This window comes from Erpetoichthys calabaricus, chromosome 4 (assembly GCF_900747795.2).
Source record: "Erpetoichthys calabaricus chromosome 4, fErpCal1.3, whole genome shotgun sequence".
Lineage (NCBI taxonomy): Eukaryota > Metazoa > Chordata > Cladistia > Polypteriformes > Polypteridae > Erpetoichthys > Erpetoichthys calabaricus.
In genome coordinates this window covers 90,135,095-90,148,112 of record NC_041397.2, presented here as the reverse complement: position 1 = coordinate 90,148,112, position 13,018 = coordinate 90,135,095, and the positions used below count along the sequence as shown (strand labels likewise).

The window sequence follows — 13,018 nt, the reverse complement described above, 5'->3', positions numbered from 1 at the left end:
TACGCAATTGACATTGTTTCCTGCAACATTTTACAACATTTGGCAAAGTGGCAGGGGAAATTGTCCAATCAATATGGCCTTTTTCTGTATCTCACCCTCAAACTGTCCTACCTCTGGCGCTGGTGCTACTTTGAGACCTTGAGACAACTATTTCAGTAATAGTAAATTAATACTAAATCTGACAGTCCATGCAAGCATTTTTTAAAAACATCAAGAAATCAGAAGCCTACACCATAGAGCAGGAGTATAGTAGCCTTGCTAAAGTATTCATGTTTATGTTTGGTTGTCGATAAAATTAGGTATATAGGAGTTTTAGGCAAAGTGTGTCTAAGACTTTTTAAGAAGCATTCTCTTTTTCATTTTATCTTTTTCAGTAGTAAAATGCTTCTAAATATTTGTAACATCTTTTGAAAATGGTGCTTGCATACTTCGTTTTTATAATTTTTTTTTTTTGGCTTAGATTAGTTATTCAAGTATTCTATTTTTTAAATTCTTTGTTAAACTACTCTTTCATGTAGGACAATACCATGCAGAAGGTGCTCCATTTTCCATTGATTACTTACTTTATCTCATCAGGACAGCTAAACATTAGTTACTAATACACACTCATGATTGTGTGTTCTCTCCTTAGGGTGAATGATCTCCTAAAAAGCTGTTCATGACAGAGCATACATTCTTCTCATGAATATATCTTACCAGTGCCGTGTTCTGAGATTTTTATTTCCTCAAGTCAGTGACACTCTGCTCATTTTTCAAACTAAATTTATGCAGCAGGAGCACCACAGATTACCTTTCCAGTTAAATGTCAGTCCTCCATTTTTTAATTAATTTGCATCCCCATTCAAAGCTGGTCCTGCATTCTATCACCCCTCAAGCATACCATTTCTCTTGTCCTTATAATTCTTTTTCTCTTTCTCACCCCCTCTCTCATCATGGACACTGGCTGTTTTACTTTCCACTAGAAGATTCTCAGTCCTCAAGCAGTATTTTTGACACCTCAGATCCATAACTGATCTTTCTTTCATTTCCTCAACAGATAGATTTTTTGTTCTGGTTTTTTAACTATGTCCACCTATTCCTATACTGTAGCTTGAGCACATTTTTTATGAAGCTGTCTACAGTGTTATTTCCCAGCATAAGAAGTCCCATGCTAACGGTAAATGGTATTATTTCCCCCCTTCTGTATTTTTCACTTGTAACTTTTAAACCTAAAGTATACTTTTATACATAACTAGAGAATTACTCACTTGTAGTACTAACCAATGAAAAGAAAATATTTACTGCATTGTTTTGTGACAAAATGTCTTCATATATGCATAAAATTTCAGTTGATTTTTTTTTTAATTTACAGTTCTTAATTTTTCTGCATATAGAGTTTAATTCGTTAACACAGGAGTAAGAGTTGGATTATATAAAAAGACATTTCAATAATTTAATTTTATTTTTCTTGTTTTGTGCAGCACTCTTCACTGAGTACAAGCTAAAAATGCTTAGATTCATTTACAACTGCATATACAGTAATATGGCAAATTACAAACCATACAACTTTTATCAACACCTTGTTTGACCATACAAGTAAGATGTTTACTGTACTCTGTACATATGACAGTACAATTCCTACTGCTATAACTACATAAATAAACAGACTACAATGACAGAGTAAAATATAGTAGTTTCAATAATTAATATAAAGGGCCTATAAAAAATATTTTTTATTGTTATACAATATTGAATCACAGTGAATTTAATTTTGCTGTTTTGACATTGATCAACAGAAATCTTTTTAGTGTCAAAGTAAAAAGAGCTCTCTGCCAAGTGCCCTAAATTAATTCCAAACATAAAACACAAAATAATCGATCACATAAGTATTCGCCATGTTGAAGTCACCCCTGCACTCTTTATTGGATTGTAGATTTAATTTTAATTAGATAAATTTTATTCACTTTTGCCCATTAATCTAAACATGTTTTCAGAAAGGTTAGCTAATTTATTAAAAATCAAAATAATTTTTTCTGATCCTTTGCTATGGTGCTCTAAATTCTGGTCAGGGGCATCCTATTTGCTTTAATTATCCTTGTATCTAGAACATGATTGGATTCTATCTGTGGTAAATTGAATTAACTGGATACAGTTTAAAAAGGCACCCACAAGTGTATATAAAGTCCCACAATTCACACTGCATTTCAGGACAAAAAAAAGAAAAACACAACAATAACAGCAACATCAACATCATCATCAACAACAACAACAACAACAACAACCACCACCACCACCACCACCACCACCACCACTACCACCACCTATGAAATTCATAGAATGCTCGGCAATAGCCTTAATTAGGTATAAAGCCATTTCTAAAGCTTTGAGCTTTGAGTATTCCCATGAGCATAGTGGCCAAAATAATTGTGAAATGTCATGTTTTTAACCACCACAGCTCTTCCTAGAATTGGCCATCCAGCCAAACTGAGTAACTAGGGATAAAGGACCTTGGTCAGGAAGATGACCAAGAACCCAATGGTCGACTTCAGAAATCCACTGCTGAGATGGGAGAGCCTGACAAAAGGACAACCATTTCAGTAGCACTCCATCAATCAGGTTTTATGGTAAAGTGGCTAGATGGAAGCCAATCTTGAGTACAAGACATTTACAAGAGTCTGGAAGCATGAAGAAAAAGATTCTCTTGTCTGATGGGACCATGATTGAACTCTTTGGCAAGAAATCTGATCACTGTCTGGGGAAGACCAAACTCAGCTCATCACCTAATACCATCTGTATGGTGAAGCATGGCGGTGACATCATTATGCTATGGGAGTGATTCTCAGCAGTAGGAAAGGGGAAATGCAGCCAAATACACAGAAGTCCTTGAAGAAAATCTGTTTCAGAGTGCATGCAGTCTCAGACTGGGGCAACAGTAGATCTTTCACCGTGATTATGACCAGGTGCATACAGCAAAGAGAATGCTGAAGTGGCTTTGAGACAAGTCTCTGACTGTCCTTGAGTGGCCCATCCAAAGCCCAGACTTAGACCTCAGAGAACATATGTGGATAGACTTGAAGATGGCAGTTTACAACTGCTTTCCATCTACTCTAACAGAGTTTGAGAGGATCTGCCTGGAAGAATGGAACAAACTGCCCAAATCCAAGTGTTCAAAGCTTGCAAAGCTTGTACAACTTAATCAAAGTTTTAACTGATACAAAGAGGCTTCTACAAAATAATAATTAAAGGGTTGAAAACTAATGAATGAGAGATTTCAGTTTTTAATTTTAATACATTACAATGGGTTATTGAGCATAGATTGATAGACACAGATGGCACATTTACCAATTTAAGATTAAATCTACAATACAATAAACGGGGCAGACATTGAAGGGGTCTAATTGTATGATACTAACTTTGCATTCTTTTTATGCACAAGGTATATAAGCTCAACAATCTTAAAAAAATGTATAATAAGGCTTTGATGATGCATGATGGGCTCCATGGCAGTGTTAGGGATTTTAGAATAAAAACGGTGTGTTCATGCTTGGAGCATGTGTAGGTGCTTGCAGAAGCGTGAATGAGCAGTACTGGGATGTTGATGGTGGAATTGGCAGAGCCCGCATTGACTTGGATATGTGTGCAGTCCAGCCAATTTCCTCATTAGCACTCTGGGGTGAGTAATTAGATACCTGCGCCTGCTGAAGCATAACAAGAGCCTGAGCAGCACAGTCAGCGGAGACAGCCAGAGAGAAGAACAGAAAGAACGAGAGTCCGGAGGTTAAAAGGAAGGAAAGAAATGAAATGAAATGAAACAGAGGCAGGTTGATGGCTGAACAGGTGAAAGAATGGACTGGCAAGGTTTCTTGCTAAAGGCCATGGGATGGTAATGGGAACATGATCTAGTTTTAATGAGTGTGCTTGCCAATGGATATCTCTGCTTGTTAAGGAGATTGAAAAGGATAAGCTGAGAAAATGTCAATTTTAGTTGGATGCACCAAGGCTCAAGTGAGGTTTTTAAAGACACACATCTTTGTGGATTGTAGCTATTTTGATTATTTATTAATTGGATTATTGATTTATTAGCTTCTAATCTCCACAAACACTTTTTTATCAATGAGTATTTATTTATTTATTCACAAAAGGACTGCACAGCACTTTGTTTTTTGAACACTTTGTTTAAATAAAATACACAGTGCAGTGTTTGCACCATGCCTTGCTGTTTTGGGTCCTCATTGACCATTCCTTTCTCGGTTTTATGACTATTGACAACCCGGGTTCAGGAGAGTGTGCCAGCTGCGGGCATTCAATGTATCACAAAGGCATAAAGCATACTGGTATTAATATTTGGACAAACTTGAATCCTCAGTCTTAACTCTTTTAAACTTCAGTGCTCTCTCTTGAGGGAGTTTACGTTGTAAGGGATTTTAGTACGCATTTTCAAACCCTTGTAATGCCTAATGCATTTTACTTTGCAATTCTATGCCTTCTTTTGCCTGAATGTGTCTAATAATTGTCTGCCTATTGTGTTGATATTATGCACGATTAATGTCAGTGAGTTAGGTCTTTTAAATTACAATTGAAGAAAATTGCCTACTTTTAACTTTTTTTTAGCTTCCCCTAGTATTTCAATGACAAGTGTCACACATTATGTTCTAGGGCTCATAGTTGTAGTCCTTGGGATTATTACATTCAGATCACTACCTGAACAAGTGGATTTTTCCTATAGTAAGTTTATGTATCTGACAGTTATACTTTTGGCAGGAAATTCACTGCATACTGTACATTTTCTATGATCTTTAGAACTGGTAGCACACCAGCTTTCAAATGGCATACATTGACATCCTTTGAAGTTTCTGTCTTGCTGGGCTGTTTACCTCTATTGAACTTTGGTGTGAAATCATTTTTTAATTGATAACTGTACTCTTGTGCCACTGTGCTGAACCATGTGCAAGCCATATACTGTACATTTGTAAGGAAATAACAGATTCTCAATGTAGTAGAAGTAAGGCTACCTTCACTTGCCATGGGGATTAAAAAATTTAGCATGTTTCAAATGATCAAAGAAATATAATTAAGTAAATCCACTTTCTAAAACTGTGCTCTTATAAAAGAAGGTTGATAAACAGTTGTTGAAAACTGTACCTGTGTATGCAAATTGCACCAAATCCCAAAGAGCATTTGGGTCAATACCCTCCATTTTGATTTCTTCTTGCTTTGCTTCGCAAACATCACTTGTGAACATAGCAGCAAAGTAGTCTGACACAGCACTTAGTACAATTCTGTAAAGAAAAAAAAAATGCCCAAGGGAGCTAATTAAATTTGAGTTTTCACACTGTACTTAGTTGGCTAACACAGATTGCTTTAAATATCACTTAGAGGTGAAGCACCCTCACATTACTTGATTATTTACAATCTCTTACATAATAAAAACTAACATATCCTCTGATACTCATTCCATTGATATTTCTTTCTTTCTTAAAGAGCTTGTATTCTGTCTTTTAAGCAGATGTACTTTATTTACCTTTCGTATATTATGCAGATGAGAATCCCTGACATTCTGAACATTGGAGAATGTTACTTATGGAGGTATAGAATATTAGAGTAATTTACCTTAAGACAATTCCTTGCTTTTTCTTTTTTGTTGTGCAGAGCAAACATCAATACATCCATACATTGATTCAATTAATGAACCTTCTTTAGTACAGAATCACAATATTTTATTACCCATGCCTGGTCAGTTTAGAGTCACCATTTAATCTACCACACATGCATGCCTTTGGAATATGGGAAGAAAACTAGAAATTCCAACGGAAATCTGGATGGGTATATAGAGAACATGTAAACTCCACACCAGTAGAGACTGGGCTGGGGATTGAACCCAGACTTCAGGAGTAGTTTTAGTATACCTCTATGGAAATATGATCCAGCTAAATGAAGTCATGTTTGCCCTGATGTCACCATATTTGTAAACATTGCACTGAAAATCATTGAATTACTTTATATTTCTTTCAGGTTTCTTGTTATTATGGTATCAATAACATGGCTCATATGATATGTACCTTATGCTGATAAGTAAGCATATACAGGGAAATATTTATAGATTTACAATCCTCATGTTATGCCCTGAAGCAATGCTAAGATTTTTTTTGCTTTTTGTTCAGTAAGAACCAGATCATTTTACTTTTGCATCCCAATGCAAGTTTCTTTATAGCATATAAAACTGACAAATTCAGGTTCTTCTAATTCTGAGGATGCAACAGATCTGCAGTCATAGAAACTAAATGCACAGTGGCTTATATCAGAGTTAGTCCCAAAGGATCCTCTCACAACCATAAGTAGCAGAGCTTCCCAAGTCAAGTGAGACTGAAAACAATTAGGTTTGTAAAATATGATGTAAAGTATATATATATATATATATATATATATAACTAGATGTAATACAAATGTGAAAATGTAAAGGACTATTTAGGGTTTTCAGAATTAGGGTTTGAATCTGTTACATATACATTATAGAGACAAAATGGCTCATATAACAAAATGTCTAGATATCACACAAGTGTATATCCCACCCTAGGGATTAAGTCAAATATTTGGAGAAAAATGTACAATAAAAGAGATGTCAGACTAGGAACTTAGTAAATAGCAGGAGTTACAAGTGGGACTGCACTCCTGTATGAGATGGTGCAGGATGGAGAATAGTGCAACCTTTTAATTGCCCCATCTAATCTACTCTCAGGCAGTAGTGTGTCATGCTGGATAATGTATTAGAAGTATAATATCCAAATTAGCATGTAAAAGAATAGTTCATGCCTTGAAAGAACACTTGCATTTACCCTTGAAACACAAGAATAAGAAATCAGAAAATGGACCCTTTCAAACACTGGTGACCCTCCAAGAGATATACAGTTGTCTGGGGATTGTTACTTCAAAAGGTACTCAAATCCCATCACTTTTGCTACATTTTGTTTTGTTGCATCCTTATGCTAAAATGATTCAAACACTTAATAGCCCAGAATGACAAAACAAACAGAGAATTTTGGGGATTTCTGCATATTTATTAAAAATAAAAAATTGAAATATCCCATTGACAGAAGCATTCAGTCCTTTGCTATGACACTTGGAAATTGGCTTAGGTTCATCTTATTCTATCAATCACCATTTAGATGTTTCTACACCTTGTTTAGAGTTTGTTATCAATTAATTTGATTGCGTATGATAAGGAAATGCCATCTACAAAAGGTCCCACAGCTGACAATGTGTACTAGAGCAAAAACCAAGGTTTAAGAAATTGCCTGCAGAGCATAAAGAAAGGATTGTGTTGCGATCTGCAGAAGGCTACAAGAAAATGTGTACATCACTGAGTGATCCCAAGGGCACAGTGGTCATGTAACAACCACGGCTCTCCCTAGAGCTGGCTGCCTAAAAAAAACTGGGTGTATAGGGGAGAAGGACCTTGATAAGAGAGGCAACCAAGAACCCTTTAGTTACCTTCCTGAGCTTGAAAGAACATGTGTGGAACTGGGTAAAAGTCACAGAAGAACAACCACAACTTCAGCACTCCACTAATATCTGGGCTTTATGGAGGAGTGGCCAGATGATACATGAAAACCTCCTTAGAATTTGCAATAAGACACCTAAAGAGCTCTCAGTCTACGAAAAATAAGATTCTCTGGTATGATGAAACCAAGATTGAACTGAATGGCCTGAATCCTAAGCTTAATGTCTGGAAAAAACCAGACACTACTCATCACTTGCACAATACTACTCCAATCGTGAAGCACGGTGGCGGAAGCATCATGCTGTAGGACTGTTTTCAGCAGCAGGGACTGGAAGTCAGGATTGAGGGAAAGCTGAACAGAGCAAAGTACAGAGATATCCTTAATAAAAAAAAAAACTTTTCAAGAGAAATTCTGGAACTCAAACTATGCCGAATGTTCATCTTCCAACAGGATAATAAACCTAAGTACAAAGCAAAGGCAGCATGGGAGTGGATGAGGATCAGCTCTGTGAATGTTTTTGAGTGGCTGAGGCAGATCCTAGATTTGAACCCAATCAATCATCTCTGGGGAGACCTGAAAATAGCTGTACACTGATGGAGCTTAAAAGAAACAGATCTTGTAGAAAATTAAATCCCCAAATCCAGTAGTGTGCAGTTTCCAGGCTGTAATTGCTGCCAAAGGAGCTTCAACAAAACACTGAGTAAAGGGTCAGAATTCTTGAGTCAATATGATATTTCAGGTTTTTGTTTTGTTTTAATAGATTGCAAAATTTCAAAAATCTTGCTTTTGCTCTGTCATCCTAGGGTATTGAGTGTTGTTTGATGAAGGAAAAAATAAATTTAAACAATTTTAGTATAAGTCTGCAACGCAGCAAAATGCAAAACAGTTAAATGGTCTGAATACTTTCTAAAGTATAGAGTTTTAAAATATATACTCATTCATATTACACTTAATGCAACATCACTGTTGCACTATCTGCACATTGAATATTCCTATAATGCTTTATTTTATTGACAAAGCTCCAGACCTGCATTTCGCCATGGGCCAAAGCAGCCAATAATTCTACCTTGAGACTTCAACAGGAATTTTAACTCTCAATCAGGTACTTTTTATGTTTAAGAAATTAGAATTACAATGAGTCACACAACAACTAACAACAGGACGCCAATGGGTACCATTCTGATGTCACTTGAGTTGGAAGCTACTGAACTACCACAAGCCTTTTTTTTTTGTTATTTTTAATTGTGAGTCATCATTAAAAAAAGGTTTGATGAAGTGACTAAATATGCAAATTGCTCATTCTTTTGAATCATTCAATCAGGTTCCAGAATGCACTTGAATGATTTATTCTAATGTGTTGTATTAGTTAGAGTTCTCAGTTTTTCTGCTGATGCAACTTTCATATTTTCTTCTCCTCACCCTTAGTTAAGCCTGTTAGAATTTCACATATGCAAACAATTATATGACTTTATTGTGTGTAGTGATTATTTTAATTACTTTAAAAATGTTTAAAATGTTTTATGTCAACAAAAAAATCAAACAAATAAATAAAGCAATTATAATCACTGATAAGAGAGACAAACTGATAAACTGCTACATCATCAATTTAAAGTGATAATTTAGCAATCAAAATACATTTTAATGCATGATTCTTATCTTATGTAAGAGAAGTCTTTTGTCAAAAAATGGTGTTGTCAGTCAAAAGGTATGTCTGATATATGCATTAAATGAGTTTATCATAAAAACCTGTAAGCTCTAGTACTGCATAATTACTGTTAAAAATGAAAATCAATTTGCTAATGGAAACCTGGTAAACTAGTGTTTTTTGGGCAAATAGACAATGTACTTGACAAGTTTATACATAAAGAGGATATCATAAAATGCATATTTTGAGAACAATGTTACCTAAAAATGTTGTTAGTTATAAGTTGACATTTTTTTATGTTTGGCAAGTGTGCTTCTTAAATCATTTAAATCATGTTTACATTTAACTTTAGGTAGAAATTTTTATTTGTCTGATATATACAGAAAAAAACAAGCAAAAACAAACAGGGAAACAAATGTGTTGATTGACTTGTTAATTTAAAGAATAATAATTTAATTAGTTACTATTATTCCACAAACTTAAAATGATTTATTTTGAAATTCTGAAAGTGTGCCTTCCTATTTTTTAGATTAAGTGAACAACTGTAATGCCCATTCCTTCATCTTTTACCTGATGAGGGCTGCTCTAAACAAGAGACTCTCCCAATGGTATCAGACACAAGACTCAATTTAATCCTGTATGGATCATTAGCTCATCACATGGCACTCATAAACTCATTCACAATCTATCAATTACCATTTGAAAATACCATAATCTTGCACATTTCTAGGATCTGGCAGAAAAACAGAATACCCTTGGAAACAGTTTAGAATGTCCAACTTCCGTAGATCTAGATGTCTAGAGGTATGAGTCAATAGCATTTTCTGATTCGCCTACAGTATATGCAAACAAAAGGACGAAGCCAGGCTCTTTACAGTGCTGATAAGTTAATAAATGCAAAAAGTTACAACTTATTCATTTATCAATAATAAGTTCATCTGTAAAGTCTAAAAATAAACTTTTTTTATTTAAATACTGAGTCATCGCAAGCAATAAATGTACCTTTGTTTAAATTGGAGGTCACAAGTGTCTGCTTCGAGTGCCATTTTGATGGCTACTTAAGTTGCATAAGGCACACTAATTAAACAAGCCAAGAACAGTTGGAAAAAATACATTTGTTATGTAAAGAATTATGCTTTTCAAAATAAATTGCTTTAGCTAGGTAATTATATATTTTTAGTGCAATACTTACAAAGAAGGAAAATAAAACTGGAAAACAAAAAGAACAATAGATTACTGTACATGCACAAATATGGCAAGTTTCATAATACATTTGAGTAGAGATAACATATTTATAGTACACAGCGGTAGATATATGGTTATATAATGATTAGTGCTGCAGCCTCACAGCTATACAGTAGGAGACATGGTTCAATGTTATAAGACTTATTGCTCCTATGTTTAGACTTAGTATTTTTATAAGCCTTTGCCATTAATTTTGAGCTGATTTAACTGGTAAGGCTTATGCCTGGGCTTGGTACATTTCTATTGTTTGCCTATATTTTAGTTATTATTGTCATTATATTACCATGGCATAGTTGCTAACACTTGAGCATTGCAGCTACTGAATAAAAATAATAGTAATATCCAAATATTCATATCATATTTACTTATTAATTCCAATAATTTCATGTCAGTGTAATGACTTTTGCCAATAATTTACAAAATCATGGCTACACAATCAATCTGGCAACCAGGTTGGAGGCAAACCAGCCCAAATATATAGAGAGGGTTAGTGACAGGATGGGTATCTGGCTGTAAAATGGTCAACCTTAATAATGGAATCAATCCAATCAGCTTCAGAAAATGCTGGGGTGTACCCTGTAGGTGAACTGCAGGGGTCTCGCCTGACTGCTTTGGGAAGTGAGCAATGGATACTGGGCCAAGGACAGGCCTAGCTAAAGAAGTTAGTCCAGAAGAAGCCGAAGAAAAACACAGGGAATTGAAAGAAAAGGGTAAGTTATTGGTGAGAATGTGGAATGAATGTTAGGACAATGATTGGAACAGGAAGAGAGTGAGCATATTTGATGGAAAAGTGGAAAGTGGGACTGTTGTGTGTGCTGGAACCGAGTTGGAATAAGGCAACGGAATTGGGAGAAGGCTTTAAGCTGTTCGATGGTGGAGCAAATGAGCAAAGGAGAAATGGTGTAGATATAGGAGTATCCAAAGAACTAAAATATAGACTTATCAGTGTGCATATGAGGAGTAATAGGGTGATGAGTGTCAAGCTGGGCCTTGGTGGGGCAGTAGTTAATGTCATATGTGCATTTGCTCCACAAGTGGGCTGTGAGGAAGACGAGAAGGACGTTTCCCGGGTACAAATGGATAAAGAGCTCAGGGTGGTACAAGAGGGAGAAAAGGTGCTTGTTGATGGTGCTCTACATAGGTATGTGAGTCTTTGCATTAAGAGAGCTCGTAGAAAAGCATTGAAAACAAACAGAAAGGTTTTCATACAATGTTTATTGATTTGGAGGAGACTTGTGATAGAGTAGCATGTCAAGAGGTCTGGAGGTACATGAGAAAGAAAGGGATACCACAGAAGTATGTGAGGATTGTCCAGGGTATGTACAGAATGAGGGAGTAAGGATTCTGGTTAAAATCAGTGTTGGGGTAACAGACTAGATCCTGCTTAGAGTAAGTTTGGATCATGGATCATGGATCTTTTTATATCCTTAACTCTTTGATATGGTTACAGATGTGCTGAGTCATGGGATAAAAGACCAATCTCCATGGTGCATGCTTTTTGCTGATGACACTGTGTTGTGTAAGCACTAGAAAAGAGCAAGTGAAGAGGAAGCTGCAAGAATGGAGAAGGGCTTTAGAAGACAGAGGATTGAACATACATAGGAAGAAGACAGAATATATGAGGTTTAATGATGATCAGGATTCAGAAGTTAGCTTGCAGGGAGACCATTTAAAAGAGTTTATAAATTTAAATATCTAGGATCATTGGTAGCCCAAGATGGAAAATGAGATGCAGAGATAACCTATAGAGTGCAATATGGATGGAACAATGGAAGAAAGTATCTGTAGTATTATGTGATTGAGCTATTCAGATGAAATTTAAAGGTAAAGTTTTTAAAACAGTGGTAAGATCACCAATGATGTATGAAGCTGAGGCATGGGCAGTAAAGGGAGTCCAGGAGAAGTTAGACGTGGCAGAAATGAGAATGTTGAGATGGATGTGTAGAGTTACAAAAAAAGACCTAATATGAAATGAAACAATCAGAGGTACAACACAAGTGGGAGAGGAAAGTAGGTTGAAGTGGTATAGACATATGAGACAATGAATATGAAGGCAAAAGATTGATGGGAGTGGAAGTGCAGTGAAAGAGAAAGTGAGGGAGGCTAAAGCAGAGGTGAATGAATATATAGTAGTAAAAGAAAATCTGAAGGGCTTGACTGCTGAGGAGGTGCAGGACTGAGTTGTATAGAGAATGCTGATCAAGCAAATCGACCCCACATAAAAGTAGGAAAAGACGAAGAAGAAGTGATTACGTAATCACATTTACTAAGACCTCTGAATAGAAATACATTCTATATAAACAAATATCACTTACTCAGGAATATGGAATCGGTATATGATGGCACACATACTGGGCGGCACTGCTGTTTCATGAATTCAGCATTCTGGGATTGAATCTGAGTGTGTGTCTGAGCACATATCTAATTTCAAACATTCTTGTGATCATTTTACTTTACCAGATAGAAATTAAACACAAAACCAATAACTTGTAAAAGTGTGTACTGTATATTAAAAAACAAACTAAAATATGGTATGATGGTGTCTGTTGAGAGCAACACTATTTTTATGATTTTCTACAAATTACTAATGGACCACTGTTAAAGGGACTAAATTTAATAGTCAGGAAAGTATTATATCATTGTTTGCCAT

General features: G+C 35.6%; 1 protein-coding gene across 2 annotated transcripts in view; it reads right to left on the bottom strand.

Moving 5' to 3' along the window:
• LOC114651109 (kelch-like protein 1) overlaps nucleotides 1–13,018 on the bottom strand; it is a 435,523-nt gene that overhangs the window by 321,547 nt on the left and 100,958 nt on the right. For both annotated transcript variants that reach the window (XR_007934632.1, XM_028801068.2), the window contains exon 3: nucleotides 5,122–5,258. Coding sequence is in view for 1 of the 2 variants with exons in the window: in XM_028801068.2 (XP_028656901.1) it covers nucleotides 5,122–5,258 (137 nt within the window). In the remaining variant the exon portion in view is untranslated. The remainder of the gene's footprint in view (nucleotides 1–5,121; nucleotides 5,259–13,018) is intronic.